At 38.5% G+C, this 18622-nt stretch overlaps 2 protein-coding genes across 2 annotated transcripts in view; one reads left to right on the plus strand and one right to left on the minus strand.

Moving 5' to 3' along the window:
* Positions 1 to 3970: 3970 nt before the first annotated feature.
* Positions 3971 to 16716, minus strand: ZCRB1 (zinc finger CCHC-type and RNA binding motif containing 1). The gene is made up of 8 exons (XM_057366144.1): positions 16547 to 16716; positions 12372 to 12459; positions 12189 to 12217; positions 9988 to 10099; positions 9798 to 9905; positions 8941 to 9050; positions 8763 to 8838; positions 3971 to 7450 (listed from the first exon to the last, which is right to left on the minus strand). The coding sequence occupies exons 2-8, from the start codon at positions 12453 to 12455 to the stop codon at positions 7319 to 7321; spliced, it is 651 nt and encodes a 216-aa protein (XP_057222127.1). The 5' UTR covers positions 12456 to 12459; positions 16547 to 16716; the 3' UTR covers positions 3971 to 7318.
* Positions 16717 to 16997: 281 nt separating this feature from the next.
* The window catches only part of PPHLN1 (periphilin 1), a 65824-nt gene continuing 64199 nt past the window's right edge, over positions 16998 to 18622 (plus strand). Inside the window, exon 1 of the mRNA XM_057366145.1 lies at positions 16998 to 17278. The gene's annotated coding sequence lies outside the window, so the exon portion shown is untranslated. The remainder of the gene's footprint in view (positions 17279 to 18622) is intronic.

The following is an 18622-nucleotide window of genomic DNA, read 5'->3' on the forward strand; positions in this document are numbered from 1 at the left end:
GTTCATGACAGATCTTCCCTGAGTACATCTCTTCACTTTGTCTGTGAACTGCTTAAAACAGTTTTCCCCCAAAATTTTCACTTGGGTTGCAGTAGTAGCATTTATACCATATTGTTACTATGTCACAATAGCACAAATCTTAGTGAATTCAAGATAAATTACATCTACCACTTCTCTTTTACATGTAAGATCTACACCCTTGTACAGAAAGACATTAGATTGACTAGAATCTATACTTTTTTTTTAACATCTCACCTCTTTGCTTGGTAATTTTGTTTCAGGATTTTTTTTAAACCATGGGTCTGAAATTCCTCAGCTCACACTTTTGAAAACCAGAATCTGAGTGCACACKTGGCAAATTCTGAAAGACAGCTCTTAAAATTGCCTAGATTATGTACTCTGTAATCTTGCAAGACCCAGCCTCTTCAACATCATCTAAACAACAGAATCTTTCCCTACCCCTTTCCTTTGCAGCTGTAGCTTGCACTATGGTGGGTTGTTAATCTGACGGTTGTCTTGTTCTTACTAGAAGGGACATTGAGCTTATTTTTGCTTCTAAGTGAATTGAAGTACAATAGATGAAATGCATAAGCTTAAGGCAGTATCTTTGAAGTCACGTACAAGCATTACAGAGATTCCTCAGCACCATGCTTTCTATTTTAGAAATGAAGTTATGATTCTAAAGTATTTTCTGCAAAACATCAGCAGATTCCCACAATGAACTCTGAAACCCTTGAAAAGGAGGAAAGAAAAAAGAAAGGAAAAAGAAAAGGAACATCTAATAAGCCCTTTAAGAGAGCACAATAAATAATACTGCCTATAATAACAGTGTGGCACAAAATACACATTTTAAAACCAGTATCAATGAATAATGCGCTTACCATTCAAACAGGAGGCATGCATGAAAGTCACACTTGAGTATTCTCCAAAGGAATATGTCTAGACATTTGAAATATAGTTTCTTGGCCTCTCTCACCAGCTGAAGCCTAAGTATGATATATCTGTCAACAAACATGGCAGCAAATATTAACTGTGTGATTCATTGATGGTTTTGCTACAATTCATTTAATGATGACCACGTATATTTTAATAATCTCAGTGAATTCAATTAAACCCATTCCTATTGTGTGAAGGAACTATACCAAATACATTGCAAGAAGAGAGAGAAACGGAGATTACAGAAAAGTTCCCAGTCAGCAAATTTCAGAATTAATTTCTTGTGCCTTATGTATTGTTAATACAAGTAATTTTATAACAAAAGATGAAATTTTATTATTAGTTGTTCACTTCAGCTTGCTAGTTTATAAACATTTTATATTTTTCTGATTAATTAAAAAATGGATGGGCTACATAAAACAGAAGATAACACAACCGCTCATATTATTAGCAGCAAACGGAAGGAAAAACCTGAACGAGTAAAGTCTCCTACCATTGGAAACCTAGCCCTTTATTCAAACAATAAATTTTGTCAATGACAATAGAAGTGGAAAAATAATTGGACAAAATAACAAGATGAAGCACATGGCTCAAAAGCAATGTTGGTTTTTTAAAAAAGCATCTGCTGCATTACCTGTCACATCAAGATCAAGAGAGCCGAGTACCTTCCTGTCAACCAGTTTGTCATTTCAAAGGTGTGCAATACACTACAAAATCCACCATMCTAGCCCAAATAACACAAGAGTGAAAATAGGTGCAAGTTTTGCAAGGCCTACTTTGTATTGAACTCAAGTACTTTATCATGAGCTTGACCTAAAATGTGCAGCCAGTGGAGACAATTCTGGACATTCTCCAGCAGCTTCAGCTAAATTAGATATGAACATGAATAAGGCCCTGGGGYCCTGCATTCTCTGGGATGCCACAGGCACAGGATTCACAGAGAATCCACCCTTGCTACAGAACTGTGTTCCAGATTTTAATTAACCAAGTTCCCTTGGTTAAGCTTTTACTGTGAAAGCCTCCCACAGTAAAAACACTCTTTAAAAATGTTATGCTGAAGCAGATGAAAATWAACTTAGCTGATGAATCCTCAAAAACTTTCTTGGAAAGACCGTAATTTCAAGGACTAGAATCATTCATTCCAGATACATGGTTCATGAACTCAAAAGCATCGCATCCAAGTACTGTGTGTTCTCATCTTTCCTAACTGCCATATGCTGTTCAGTCATTTCATTTTATATGCACCCTCATGGCTCCAGGCTTCATGAGAAGATGGCTCTTTGCCACCTAATCAAATTCACACATCAAATATGTTTCAAGTGAGGCCTTTTGTACAACTGTATCCTCCTTTAGTTTTTCTTCCTTTCTTGAGYATTTGCATATCAGTACAAACTTATACTACCAAAAGGTTCATAATTTTCAGGTATAAGACACTCATCCTACAATTAAGCAAACACAGTACAAGCAGTTCTATCCCGCTCTAAAAATACAATTCAGCGCCTTGGAACTTCACAGTATACTCACAGAATCCTTAATATCCCTTTTGGTTCTATTTTGGGTCTCTCCTTCCATAGACACATCTGTTCTTTGAACAGAACACATCTACATCCTCTGCCTCCATAGAAGCAATTAAAATAATGCATCTTTACTTCTGCAACMAAGTGACAGCTTTTGCTGTACTGCACAGAGCTCGAAGAGGTGCCTAAACTGGGATGCCTTCTAACTCTCTCTAACTGGATATGGACAAAACTGAATTATCATGGATCAGCTCATCATGATGTAGGCTCATGGCCATTGCCTTTCATGAATTTAAAATCTGAGAGCTGCTTTTGATTCTCTGAAGCACCCTTTTTATCAGATGGAAACTTCTCATATCTGTAGCTGTGGTATTTCTCCAAGCCACTGTGACCTACATTGCCTAACTGGSCTGGTTAAATGTTTCACACGCTTTTATCACATTCTACTGCCACAATTTCTGCAACTCTGTACTTGCTGCATTACCTGTCACATCCATTAAATGCATGCATAAGCACACGTCTGTCTGAACGCACARCAGGGTCAGGGATAGCCTGACAGTGATGGAATGTTGCTTCTCAAACCTAAACAATTCCTCAACTAAAAAAATACTACTTTTTTTTTTTACATGGACAATCTCTTCAGCTTATTCCTTCTCGAAGACATTTTATAGATATCAGGATGGATACAAGAAACAAGGTCATCTACATTAAGAGTGACTAAATCCTTCACTTTACACCTTTTTCTCTAAAGAAGGAACAGTGTAGTAATTTTTAATATTGCCTTCAACAGCGATGGGAAAAAACCCTCACCCTGTTTAGATCTGTAAGATAAACAAAGCTGCTGAGCATGAACGTTTTAGGGACACCTAAAAATGGTTTTGTAATCTATACTAAAAATCAGCTATCTCATACCAGCTATTATAAGATMCCACATTTGGAAGAATATGATTTGAAATATTTTTATAGAAGAGCAAGAGCAGAAGAGTGATGAAATATAACACTGCAGATGTAGGACAGAATAGTAATATTCATAGTAGCATTTATTAAATTGCTTAGAAAAGCTACATGTAAACTGTGGTATTTTAAAATGGCATTTATTATTTTTCTGTCTAAGAAGACTACAGCCAAACAGCCTGCACAGCTCACCTTCCATGCTACAGTAAGTCATCTCTGCAGATTAAAGAAGGGTTATCCCAGAGAACACAGTGACCCAGAAGCCAAAGATAAAGTGTTTATAATTTGTTCCAGAAAYCACCCATTTAGCTACATATAGTTCTTTATATTTACAGTCCCTTCTACTGCTCTGCTGGGAGTAGTAACCTGAATATGCTAAAAACACAGCGGGAACCTGCTAAAAATGGACTAAAATTACTCCTGTATATCATAGCTGCAATGATTTTAACAAGTGCTGCACAGGCACAGTATGAGTAATATCATTTATAATCAATTAAGCTAATAATCCTTATCCCACGTCCATATCCCTTCTTCCCCAAGGACAGATAAAAGACAACTCCTAGTGATTTTTTAGACACTACTGTGTGAGCCTTTTTAATAGACCATGTCCTATGACTCAGAACACATTGTGACAATTTTCAAGCTGTTTTGAAAATATGAAAGACAAAATCAAATAAGTGGATATTTGCAGAAAGACCCGAGTTGACAATATTAAAAAAAWTTAAAGGTCTGCCACTTAATATAATTTTCTCWATAATCAGAGCTAGATTATCTGTACTCTAAAACAAGAATTCAGCTTACAAGCCTAAGGGAGTTCCTYAAAGCATTAAAAATAACTCCAAACCAACATACAAGCTGCACATGAACCCCTCAGAAAAACATTGTGGTTTTTCCAACAATAACAGGAAGGTGTTCTACAAGGCACTCTCTATTCTTTTCTCTTTTGATAAAAAGGCTACACAATCCCACCTGTCTGCCCCAGAGCAACCAAGACTATTTCCTGCTTCCACAATCGGTGCTTTATGATACCAAACTGACAAAAGCACCACTGAGTATCTTGAGCTTTACACACTAATTGCACCCTCTTGGCCTGATTTAAATTAGGAGCCTCGTTAACACTCACCCTTGCTCCTCACCACTGATGGGATTCAGATGGAAACCTGAAGCCATGCTGATTAGAGTAGGCAAGGGTAGGCACGAACAGGAGCAAATCCTTCCATGTTCAAAGTACATAAGAGATCTTACTGACAAATTTTGGCCTTAYTTTTTTTCAGAATGAGGCAGTTGCATTGGGGGTGCTGCAGAAAACAAATTTGGATTGAAGCAAGCAGAACGGAYACTTACGTGATTTAATGTAATGGCTACCTAATGCCAGTGCTCTGAATTTCTCACTTAAAAATGCTTTGTTATCTTGCCAACAAAGAATTGAAACTTAAAATYATCCAGGAAGCCGAGTACACAAAACCTATTCCTGAAAGTCCCTTTAGACTGTGTTTTAGGCATTAAGTGCATTTTTCTAAGACAAAAACTATACACACAACTAATCATTAGAAGAATTAAGAAAAACTGTTAAAGGAAGAAAATTTAAAGAATTCTAGATGCCAATTTTGCACAGAAGCAGGTTTGTTTTTATGTTTATTTTCCAATGTCACGTACCTCAAGTGACTTTATGCTTGGAACAAAAGAGCATGGAGGAACAACACTGCGTCAGTTCTAACAGTCTGGACTGAGCTACTGCTTCATGCTGACAAAAGCAAATCCTATGGGGAAAGCAGTGAGGCAGAAGCAGCAGACTAGAAAGATATATCGACGTGCTTCACCTACTGGAACTATGGAAAAAGTACTGTATAAGGTCAGAAAAAGGGTCAGCTTTGTTTGTTATTCTTTCTGACTAGACAGTAGCAAAGTGTGTAAGAATAAATGATTCCTAAACTGTTAATATCTCTTTATTTTAACAGTTAGACATAGTTAGCAGTCAAGGATATTTCTGAGTGGAGACTTAATTTAAACTAGCATTTTAAAATAACATGTTCCACATATAAGTCAAATCTTTTTGACCCCATGACCCTGAAAAATGTCTCATGGCAGTGAATTCCACTACTACATTACACAGTGTAATGGAATAGAAGTTTGAAACTTACTGTCTAATCACTTCGTTGAAACCTTAATTCTTATAAGCTCCCAAATTTTTCCAAACCAAAGTATGGAAAATGTCAAGCTGGTCCTCTGTCCCATTTTAGTTTTCTATCTTTTTTTAACACCAGCACAGAATATGGTATTTGAAAAGAAGACAACCCCTGATTTTAAGTAGTGGCACAATCCTTTTGTTTATTTTGGTCTGGCTTTTTTTGACTGCCATTAAGCCCTAGCCTAACATTTGAAGAAAAGCATGCTGGCAGCAATACTTGCTTTCTTGGTAGAGTTTAGAACTCCTCAAGCTTCATTATTGCACACATGGTGTAGGGAGATTAGCATTTATTAATGCTAAGTTACGCCTGGCAGTTTAGCTCTCAGCTATTAAGAGATCTTCCCAAAATTTAGAAAAGGAAGCTTCAGATTTAATATATTGTACTTTCAGCAAAAAGTCAGTCTTAAAAACATTCCCTGTACTACTGAGTCCAGGATCTTTCTGTATCTAGTGCCCAATATTCCTTCCTATTCTGGTGAGTTGAGTAGCTTGCACATAAAAACTTGTATTACTTTATTCTTGTTTTAGAATTCTCATGTTTAAGGAGCAACAGAAGGCACCAGAATGACCTTCTGAATGTCATTACATTAGCTTAGAGGGTGTTTGTGTGTTTCTTTGCTTTGCACCCAGTTATATATTTGAATGTAAATTGGTATTAATTAAGAATACATAATGGTATATTTGGATTTACATTATCTATATCTGGCAGAAAATCAAGTCCTGATGAGCAAACAGGAAGAACTGAAAATGGAAAGATGCTACCTTGTCTCTTCTTCCAAGTGTGAACTTGTGAATGTATTTTATACTGTGCTTCCTRAAAGTGAAGAGTTTATACTACACAACAATATAAAATGGGTACCACCATCACCACRTGTATGTGGTTTTGGGAACCACCACAGCTACAAGAAACCATGACTAGAACCCTACAGAGATCGAAGGACAGACCCTATTTAAAACATCTGAACAGCTTTATGTGCAAAATAGGTAGCAACACACTTTGCTTAGAGACTGTGACAGTTCCAAGTATACATGAAAGCTGATTTTTAGGCACATAGGAAACTGCCTTTTGGATTTTGCCAACAGGTTCAGATGCCTGTGAACACACTCCTGTGACCCAGTTTAGATACAAGTATATTCAAAACCCTGTGGATAACCCTAACTATCATGTTAGGCACTCAACTGCAGTCAAGAGAAACAGTGCTGGTGTGACAATAATTTATTATTACTGCACGAACAGTTAGAACACAATGCTTAAAGCTGCCATTCCCTATGCAGATGAACTAGTGCAAGATTCATATTCCACTTGAGTACAACTAAAGCACTGCTTCCAAACAGGCAATAAACAAACCAATATATAAAGCATCACCAGTACTAACAGTCATCCTAAGAGGAACTCCTCTCAGGAATAAAGCCTTGGGAAATTCTCTCATTAAACACTCTGCTGCTAGGATTTGGGTATAGATACTAACTGCAAGATGCATTCTCACAGATACTTTTCTGGATTTTAAGTGTAGAATCACATAATCTTCTTAAAAAGTTGCCTTGAAAGGTGAAGTTTTGAGACACAGATATAAAAAGACAGGAGGGTCAGGGTTCAGAATAAAAAMAAAACATGATTTTCAGTATTTTCAACACCAAAACAAACCTGTATTACAGATCTTTGTAGCACTTTACAAAATGTACACTATATATATCTTATATATGTATATAGAACAGTATTGTTTCAGTCGCTAAGTTCTTCCTCATCACTGAAATAAGCACTTTTCTTAATCCGTGGACGTTTTGAATCATCTGAAATTGAAGCTTCCCCTGCAGTCTGTGTCCATCTTTGTTGTTCTTCCTCAATTTTGGCTTGCTATAATGAAGGAAGGAAAAGTATTAGCTGGGTTTAAAAAATACTAAGGACCATTATAAATAATAATGCAAATTATTAATATGCATTTAATTATTAAAAAAGTTAAAGAATTATAAGAGTTTATTTCCAGGTAAACTGTGTGATCAAAGCACTAGGAAACATTTCTGAAAGTAGTTCTCACATGCAAGCTGTCTTCTACACCATGGCAGGCAGCCTGGACTATCCTGTATTCTCAAAATAAGGAATTTTGCCCATGGCAAACTTCCAAAAACATAGAGCAGCTGAGATCTAAAGCAGAGGATGTCTCATGTTTTAAACTGATGTTCTTGAATCAGCTTTGTTCCACTAACAATTCTCCTATCYGCTGTCCTTTGCAGTCATTCATTCATATAATGAGTGCCTTTGGGGATTATTACTGAAGGTTATTTAACTAAAGGTTTAAATAGAAGCTCCCTATTTTTACCAGTTAAAATCCTTGGATGGTGATAGAAATTAGAATGTTTCCTGGCTTTGCAGGTTTTATTTTGAGTCGTGGAGTTTTGGGGAAAGGGAGGAAAATTGTGCATAATTGAATCATTTTTTGTATTACATCATGTAAAAATTCTGCACTCATTACAGTCATATTCAGAACGAAGTTATTAACTCCTGAGGGTTCTTTTGTAGGGTAGAGGCACACAAAGAACAGCTGTTGACCAGGGAGCCAAGAAATTTGAGCATCAGGTCAGGCTTGTTTTGTGTAGTGAAGCAAAAGGGTGCAAAGATAAAGAAGTAATAAAGACAGTAATATAGATGTCAGATAATCTATCTACATAACAAAATATGCACTCAGTATGTTTTGGGAGATGAGGTCTATTAGAGAATACGATGGCCTGTATCAGATAAAGGATGTGCCCCGGTAGTAAATGTTCAAGGACATTCCAGTGAGGGCAGAGGATGTGCCTGGTCACTTACACATGACTGTTTTTCTGTCTCCTCAGTTAACTAAGTAAAGRGGGATTTGTGGACAAAAATCTAGCATCGCAGCAGAGATGACAGAAGCAAACAGCAAAAGAGCTTGAAGGAAAGGAAAGGCTGCAACATACAAACACAGCAATAGTGAAAGACCAAAAAACCCAAACCTATTTCCACTGAACATGCCTGCAACGTAATGAAGCCAGCTATAGCTACCAACTATTGCTACCAAATGAGAGCCCACTGGGTGCWACAGAGCAGACAGACCTATGCATGTATATCAGAGCATTTGAAAAGGAGCTAAAGAAGGGAGCTGAGTTCAAAAAAATAATAATAACTATGCCACACTTTAATTTTGTACCTGAAAAGCTATGGCTTGGCTGAGGCTATCTAGAGCAGGGTCTTCTCCTTCCTCTTCACTTTCTTCTTCCTCCTCACTTCATTGTGCAGAGAGAGAAAAACACMGATTAACACTTAAAGTGTTTAGTATGAAAATGCTTCCTAAAAAAAAGTAGTAACATGTAACTAAATATACATACATTTCTTCCGGCTCAACTATTTTCTTTTTCTTCTTCTTTTCTTTTTTTTTTGGTGGCTCCCGCTCCCCTAGCATATTTTTAGGACAAGCGTAACTTAAGTGTCCTGCTTCCTTGGAGAAAAAGAAATATTGCTTAACAGAAGCCATTACAAACAACTGTACGTTAAAACATATCAGGAGGGAAGCTCATGGTGGAAAAAATGGAAGAAATTAGTGAGATAAATGGAATGCTGAACTACCACACAGAAGACAAACTTCTCTAGGCTTGCCATGGAAACCAAGAGATTGGTGCTGATATGCATGTTTAACTGCAAACTGAGAACAAGCTAGGAGCACAGGAGATTTCTTTGGCAGTTGCAATAGCTGAATACATTTTACATGGTTTATATTCAAGACAACATAGAAACCTCAGAATTAACAATTTAAGACACAGGAGTGAGGCTACATTTTTGCTGTAAGATCTGTTATGAATACAAATCAGTTTGTATGTGACATTAAATGCTATCCAAATCTCAATGTCCTACATTACTGCGCTCAGGAGAACTCAGGAATTAATTAAAATTTAAAACTCACTTCTATATAAAACAGCTGTTTCCTATATTTATTTTACTGCCAATTATATCATGAACTTCCAAAGATATAGCAAAAGCAGGTATTTTGAAGCAAAGAGTAGGAGRTTTTCATTGCAATTGTTTTCATCTGCATCACTTATCTTTCTTGGGTTTTATTTCTTAGTTACATTCATCTTCACTACCATCTACTATTATTACTAGTATTTAATATAATTTCAATTATTAAGCCATTCTTATCTCAACTGACAACTTTTCTCCACTTCTCTACATTTTTGATTTTACTCACCCCACATTCATAACACTTGGACTTATCAAAGTAGTTACGCCTGCGAATGAATTCTGCTGCTCTTCCATTATCAATGGCAATACTTGCTTTTATTACTCTTCCAAACAACTACAGAAAATCAGAAAGAAAAGGTAAATGCTTTGGGACTGAAAGCCCMACCCTCCTGCCATAAAAACTTTCCACAATTTACCTGTTTGTTATTAAGTGCCCGAGAACAGTTTTGTGCAGATTCTTTATCCAAAAACAAAATAAAGGCAACTCCTTTGCTCTTTCTGGTGTCTTTGTCTTTCATAATGGTAACTCTGGAAACATATAACCACATTATTGTTACACTAAAATTACTTCAGAGACATTTTTCCTTTAAGATCTCAGTGGAATCTCAGCTTTGTTATACAGCAAAAGGGTTCAACTATATTTAACAATAAAAATGTTCATTAAACAGAAATTCAAAGGAGCAGCTAACCTCGCCATGTGTTTAGAGGAGTGGAGATTATTTTAAAAAAGCATTTGTGAGGTCTTTCTCAGACCCGTATCACTCTTAATTCCCTTGGGTGTCTTTGGAACAGAACATCTTTTCATTTATAAGGAACCTAACTGGAGGGTACTACACGTACTGGAGGTAAAACGAAAATTCAGGAGTAATCTTACCATTGCTATTATTGGCAAAAAACCACAGCGTGAACTGCTTCCAAACTAAGAAATCTATGTTTGTGTAGAATTAATCAGCTAAATAGGTTAATTATAGAAAACACTAATTGTATGCAGTATTGGTCTACAAATATCTCCAACGGAAATCCAAGGATGGTAGATGCACATGTTATTTCACATGACATACAAAGTTAAATCTTCTGTCTAACATTGAAATCAACAGCTTCAATTGCACGTTGAGAGGTTCAGGAAAATCTAGAAACAGTAAAAAAAAAGGCCTGAAAGAAAAGAATTACAAGACAGGGCTAAGGGATGTGTATGGCAGGAACCCACACAACCTCAGTTCTTTCAGTCTTGATGTCAATTACATTTAGCCCTGAAAAAAACTAACACAACAAAAGTAAGAACCAGAATGGCAGTCTGCATGTACATAAAAATAAAAGTACATGTAAAAAAGTATGGAATACACTCCTGTGTTCAGCACAGGCAGAAAAAGTTTCAGCCATAAGGCCAGATAAAATTCTAAGAAGTAACCAAAAATACAAACCCCACTTCAATACAGGCAGCCTACCACACAACCTGTGTAAGTAACAGGTGACCTACACGGCAAAAAGTTATAAAATAAGAACACAGAAAAGAAAGCTCAAATTTCCCCAAATAGATAYACAATAAGGTTGAACTTACTACAGTTTTACTACCAAAGCCTCTTGGACTTGAATTAAGTTCAAGTGTAAATAAAACTGACTTTAAAACAATTCTATTAATTTTTTGCCAAGCTACGCTTTGGAGAATTCCAACAGAACCCTGGTATGACTGTCAAACTTTTAATTGGGATATCGAACATACCAGTTAATAACACAAGAATAGAAAGAATCAAGTGAGACAAATCTTAAAAATGTGAAGAATTTCTTGAAGTCAAGTCTGATTTCTTACTGAACAAACTGAGTTGAAATCATAATAGTCAGGATATATTGGCTTTTCCTGCTATTTGTTACCTGAAACAAAACTTCAAAAACTTCAAAAAACTTTGAAATTCTCTGTATCTCACAGATTATTGAAAGAATCATTAAAAGTTAGAGAAGRTATTTGCTGGTTTAGGATTAAAAACTGAAGATTTGAGTCTCCTTATTCTGACCAACTAAAAAAAAAAGTCAGTCAGTTCCTTACTGAGGCATTTCTTTGAATCATTTGAACACAGAGGCAGACATGCACATATGTTGTTCATGAATAACCCCCACACTGAAAGCCATTAATGTAGCCTTACATCTAGCTTTAAGTGAAACACTAAGTAATCACAATAACAAGTCCCTCTAGAATCAAAAGAGTATTGTACACTGCAGTTTTGGGAACTATGACATCTAGTTCACGTAAGAAGTTCCCACTTTGACACTTATCCACTGTGCCCCACATGTGGTTGTGGAAAGGGGAACAATACTCGCTAGAAGAACACTGTTTCAGCTATTTCAGAGAAAAAACTGATGGCATGTAACAACATTCTACTTGCTCTTAAGAAATGGTTAGSAAAACCTGTCCCCAACACAAATATTCTTGTATTATGTATATAACTGCAAGAACTTCCAGTTGTTAAATTAAAGTCATACTTTATTAAAAATGAACAGAACTTCAATACAGTTCCACATTATTACTTAAATTATAAAAAGCTCAAGACTTTCAAGTGAAGGAAAGACATAAAATATTTAAAGTGAGAAGTACAAAAATAGAGGGCCAAATCAGGTCACTTACTTGACAACTTTCCCATACTTGGAAAATATCTGAAATATAAAACAAAATTAAAAGATTTAACAACAGACAATTGAATTTCACTAGTAATAAATTTATCATGACAAACTTATATATAAATAGTATTGATTTTACAGTCAATACTGTCAACAGTTTTAATCTAAACAATGAGCTCTTAAAACTTACCCTGTACAGATCATTGTTTGTCAAAGCAAAGGGTAAATTTGACACATACACTGTGCTTTTGCTTGGCGCCAACCCACCACTCATTTTTCTGATGAAAGGAAAAAGAGAAAAGAGAAACTGTATTCAAAAAAAGAAATCAATCTAAAAACAGTTGCAAGACTTCAAATTTTATTTCAAACTTGCCCAGGCAGCCATGATAAAGTTGCAGGGGAGTGTAGCTTTCATTTCCCTTTCATAATTTTACATGAAAATTTGTGTTTGCCTTTACGGGCTACAAAAGACATACATTCCTTCCTCCTCTCCTGGATTTGAACATGTTCTTGTTCTATGTGAGTCGATTAGTAGTCATGAAAAAACAGACAAGTTAGTGTACTTACAGTAATCCTCTGCTCATCTGTGCAGTAAGAAAGGTTGAGTTACAAAAGAAACAAGCAATGTCCATTTATTAAACATTATGACCAACATGTGAAATTACTGACCTTTCTACCAGTACCTACATGATCTGATTCTTTATACAAGTATCAGTTCAGCTGCATTCAACATAGAATAAAATACAATTAAGGGGAAAAAAAGCAGCTTTCCTAAACAGGGCCCTAATTATTGTGGGGAGGGAGACAAATACATTTTTAAGTCAATGTAGTATGATGCTAAAACAGCATGCACKTCCTCTCTTAACTATTGCTCAGGTTTCTACACTCCTCTAGAACTGCATGCATCCAGAACTGACCATAAAACARCATATCCCCTAGAAGCACTCCCCTTTCTCCACCCAATTAAGCTGCTCTCTCCTGACAGAAAGCAGGAAAAATTAGAATCTTTCCATATTAATGTCCAATGTTTTGTATGCTCTTGAAACTGAGTATGTCTGGAAACAATGAATCAATTAAAAATTCTGTTACAACCACATATACATCATCTAATACTAGGTGAAGACTACTGATGAGTAACTGAATGAACTTGAGAATGAAGAGCTGATGTTCTTCACATTTAGACATTTCCCAAAATTTTAAGTGGAGCATGCAAAACACTCCCTTTGATCCATTCTRTACTCATGGTTCAGACCAAGAGCTAAATGAGTAAAATTTAGGCTCAAGGCATAGCCATTATAAAAGGCCACACCAAATAATACAGCCAAACTATTCCCCCCACAGTACAATTTCTACCTCCTTGTTCATTYTCCTACAGCCTTATTACTACTTCCTGGCACCTCTAGCCAATTCCCAATTGATGATCAAGCTGATTTCTTCAGCAAGACCAACAAATTATAAAAATGCAGACAAAAGCTGATGAAGGGATAAAAATCTAGAGTATTAAAATCAGCATCTGCCATATTACAGTTTCTTAGGGGACTTCTTGTATATCCATTCTGAACAGATTGCTTGGCCAAGTGCCAACAAAGTAACTAATATCACACTCTAATCCAGTTGATACTTCCTGGCATTTCATGATTCAGTTATCTGAAGGCCTGATATTCCCAGTAGACACTGATTATCCAAGTGCTTTGCATCTCTTTCTTGACATGCTTACTGTATCACAATTCATTTGAATGGCAGTTTCCAAGCGATTGAATTTTGAGGTTTTCCATGTTCAGAGACTGTTTTTTTGGCACGAGCGAAAATGGCAACAAAGGTTAAGCAAATGAAAACAGAATAAATTTGCAATAAAGGCCGCACATTACATCTGGTGTTACGCAGACTGGATTCATTATCCCAAATTCCTTTCTGCTTGGCATTAGTATCCTTGACAAGCCTAACCAGACCGACTTGGCAAAATGCCACGTGAATAGATGACCTGAAGTGCAGTTATCCAGATGTACAGTGGATAGAAGGATTCAGGAAGAGGGATCTCAACGCTGCAGTACAGTTTTTTGCCAGTGCCAATACATTGCAGCAGTGGAAGAGAAAACAGCAGGGGTGAACCTCAAAGGTCTGAAGACAGACTGCACTCTGCCTAAAAGGCAAGAGAAGCTGGAGCACCTTGTAACAGCAGACCAAGCAACCCCCATCTTAATGGGCAGGCACCAGGGAGAACGGCATGACTAGAGAGCAGTCAGTCTGCATGTTCCACAATGCCACAGTGAAAACCTCCACAGACAAAGCGATACATTAGGTGGAGTTTACTACTGGACTAACAGTTCAGTTATTAGGAAATTATTAATAAATGCAGCCTATAGAACCATCATTTTCAGCTGCATACTGCTTTTTCCTGAAGAAGCTGAAGGAGTTGAACCCTGGAGCAMTGGCTGCTAGACAGCTGAGGTTGAATATTGCTTCTGCTCCCCTGGACAAATTTAAGCTTAAGAGTTTTGCTGCTACAACTGTGCCCAAATATGCTTAGCAATTTGTATTGTTTAGGACTGTTGCACAAGTATTTCTTAATGTCTGACTCACAAGTTAATAGAAGAGGGAGTACAGTAACTGTATGGTTTTCACCATTTATTATCTGATGTTTTCTAGTGGGAGGAGTAAAAAAAGCCACTTCCAGGTTTAAACTAACTTTCTAGAAAAGATGTCATCTGGAGGCCCATTGTTACAAGGTTGAGAGCCCTTCTACTTCAGAATTTTTTTAACTGCATGGAACTGTCCAGTGTAAGTTTAACRTTTTCATAACATTCTTTCTCCTTGATTAGCAGCCTCTCTGCTCAGCTGACAAGAAAAAAAGTAAATACCCCCTTCTCTCACAAAAAAAAACTCAAACCAACCAAAAAACATCAGAGCTCTCTTCCTGCTGCAGGAGACTCACTTGAAAGTCTTGTACAGCCTGGTTTCTAYATGTTGCTAAAGCTTTCCAACAAATCAAAACATTTCTATTTTATCCTGGATGTTTTTATGGGGCTTTCTTGATCTTCAAGATATTACCTGGTTAGTTGACTTTAAAGCATTGGCTAAAAGCCTGTACAATATTTCCACAAAATTGAGCACAATTCCCATTAATGTAATAGCCTCTCTGTAATATTAATGACTCCTTCATTTATCATTTTCACATATTAACTTTGACAATAGAGTTATGTCTCATTACAATGACTTCTTGAATTCAATCTTTTTTGTCTTTTCTAACAACTGAAAGAGCCATCTGTCAGCAATGATTAAGTCTCCTGAAAAATAGATCAGGTAYATGAATATGTTTTGCTTGAATCCAATATACTTAATCCAGCATCTGTCACTAGCATTGGGGATACCACAAAAAGACAATGATTAATTTCAGTAATTGGCTTTTCTACTCTACCCAGAATACATAAGGACACCACCAAAACAATTCAGATGCCTCTGAACCATCAAGTGAAGCCTAAATTTGCTGATATTTYCATGACTTAAAATTGGTATTTCAACTTAAAAGCACAAACTTGAATGTATGTTTTTAAGTGCAGAACAAAAAGGTCAGATTTATGATCTAATCAACTGAAGTATGCATAAATGTTTTGTGAGCTAGTTTCTCAAGACACTCCCACTCTGGCTAAATAATTAGAGTTTTTCTATCTCAAACGTCAAAGCAGCATATTTTATTCCTGATTTAAAAGTGTCAACAGAGTTTAGACTCAAATCAACAGGATTCACAGTGCATTCACAGTGTTCGCTGAGACTTTATAGTGWATGAAGATGATACAACAGTGCTTTACTCAAATGTACAATACCAACAGAAGCAAGGAGTGCTCTGGAAGCCAGGGTCTGGGCTGTCTTCCTTCACCTCGACTTAGAGAGACCCAGGGCCCTCAGAAGTTCATCATTCCTATGTACCATTTCGCCCACACTCCAAAGGGAAAGACCATAAAAGCTTTTCCAAAAGCGTTTTTTTAAAGGGATTCCCAGCACAGCCAAGATGGGAGAAGAGCTGCTTGGTTCAATCTCATCTGGTCTCAGCCAGAACGTCACACAAGAGGGGCAGATCTGGGTAATTCACTTCGAGACGGCCTTTCCTCCTCAAATCACGAGATTTCTGAATCTAATTGAGAAGTCAGTGCGTGCAAAGCGACATTAAAGCATCAAAATCACAGACTGCTCAGGAACTTCTACACGCTGGATTAACACTTTTGGCSACAACATCACCGTGCGGTTCCTTTACTACAGCGCGGCCCCGACCCGCTGCTTATKGCGTCCCTGTCTATCCCGCAAAGGCCCGAAACGAGCGCGCTGCGAAGGAGCGCTCCCAACACCCGCCGTGCCCGCGCCCCGGCCTACCCGTCTCGGCGGCACTCAGCCCGTGCGGGAGCCCATCGTGCGCCGCGGCCCGGGAGATGGCAGCTGCGGTCCCGCGGGACGGCAGGGCCCGGGATGGGACAGCCCGGACACAGGGCTCCCTGTTCTCCGGCTCCCTGCTCTCCGGCTCCCTGCTCTCCGGCTCCCTGCTCTCCTGCTCGCCGCCGCCCCGCCCGTCGCGCTTCCGCCGACGCGCAGCTCCCGGCGCGGCCGCGGCCAATGGGCGGCGGGCCCGACTGCGCGCGGAGTTTCCGCCGACGCCTGGGGAGCGCCGGAAGCGGCGGTGGAGGTGCGAGGCGGGAGCGGAGCTGCCGCGCCGCGGGAGTGGGAGGCGAGTGAGCGGCGGGGCCGGGCGGGGGCCGAGCCGAGCCGAGCCGGGTTGGGCTTTGGCCGCCTTCCTGCGCGGAGCCAGCGCGGGGCGGGGCCGGGGCCGGAGCCGGAGCCGGAGCCGATCCCCTGGCCCGCGGCTGCGGGCTCTGCTCCGGGCGGGGCGCCCCGGGGCCGCTCCCTGCTCCCTCTGCCAGCACGTGCTCGGGAAGCGCGGGGCGTCTGTCCCGGGAAGGGAACCCTGGAACGTAGAGCGCCCGTCCCTCGCTGCGGCGGGACCGAGCCCCAGTGGCGTCGGGAGCTCCGTGGAGCCGGACTGCCAAAGGCTGGGGTGAATGCAAGTGGCGGGACAGGAGCCGTGGGCAGGACGGTCTCGTCTGAGCCGAGGTGGCTTGTGAACATTATAATTTRACCCTCTTTAAAACTCGTATGTGATGGGAGACTTTCGTTCTCAGTTTAATTTGTGTATTTGTTTTGAAGAGAAGGTTCTTCCTACTTGTACATCATCTGAGAGTTATTTTAAGCATTAATAATTTGTAATSGATGTTTGGAGGCTGTAAAAATGCCATTGTAAACACCTTCATTGGCATGGTCTGGTGGGTAGGTTGGTGCAGGATCAGTATCCTTATTGCTCCTAGAGGGATAAATAAGACATCAGTGTGTCACTCAGCTCATTTCCTAGTAAGTGCTAGAATAAATGAGAATAAATCTCTGTGATTAGTTTAACGATAGGATATGCTATAATAGTTAAAGTCCTTACTAGTATTTAAGCATCTCAAGACTACTCTTGATGGTTCTTTATTTTCACTCATACTTAAGSCATATTCCTTAAGTAGGCTCTTTCCCAYCCATTAGAGTTTTCAAGGATAGTCTRTGAATACTTTATCTGGAGTATCTGTGCCTTCAAGGGAGCAAAGACAGAAATACAGAAAAAGATGTGGAAACCCACATGATCAGTGGCCACAGTTTGGATACAGTGATTTGCACTAGGTGAAGTGCTATAGGYTGGTTGGTACTTTCAATTTTTGAGAGCTCTATGGTTTTGACGTTTTTGACTATTGTGGTTATGGCAGCAGCATGGAGAGCTGCCATATTTTGTTGTCAAAGTGTTTGTGCTGCAGAATGGAAAGCCATGGAAGCAGTGGTAATCCATACAGTTGTTTGCAGTGGTGTTGCTGGCATAGCAGCCACATCACAGCCTGGTAGAATGTGCTTTTCATGGCACTGATGATGGACAGGTCAGTAACTGCAGGTGGTCAAGCAAAGATAAATGCTAATACATCAGTCATTCTATTAAAACAACTGCAAATGCATTGCTTMCATTTCTCTTGTCCCAGTGATGTAATGATGCACTGAAAAAGTAGAACTGGTGGGATTGTAAATCCTCATTGGAATTCTGCTKCTTTTAATAATTTTATTATTCAGTGTACATATGCTTGTGTTATTTTTTCTCTTGAGATGTGAATTAATTTGACCTTTTGGTCCGTGATTTTTTAAAATAATTTTTTCCCTCATTTTAAAGTCAAAATTATTGTTAATGGATTGGGAAAGGTTGAAAGAAAGCCTCTTCCGTCAGGTTATTTGATATCTAGGTGAACACCCCTAAACATGTTGCAGTCATACTTGTAATTGCTTTTGAAAACCCTACAGCCTAATATTTGCTATGAGCAGTGGCAGATTGTCTTTAAATCTGTTTTTCCTTAGTACCTCTCACATTATTTTATTTCCTGA

The sequence above is a fragment of the Malurus melanocephalus genome, unplaced genomic scaffold, assembly GCF_030028575.1.
Source record: "Malurus melanocephalus ecotype Western Australia unplaced genomic scaffold, MMel_1.1 scaffold_60, whole genome shotgun sequence".
NCBI lineage: Eukaryota > Metazoa > Chordata > Aves > Passeriformes > Maluridae > Malurus > Malurus melanocephalus.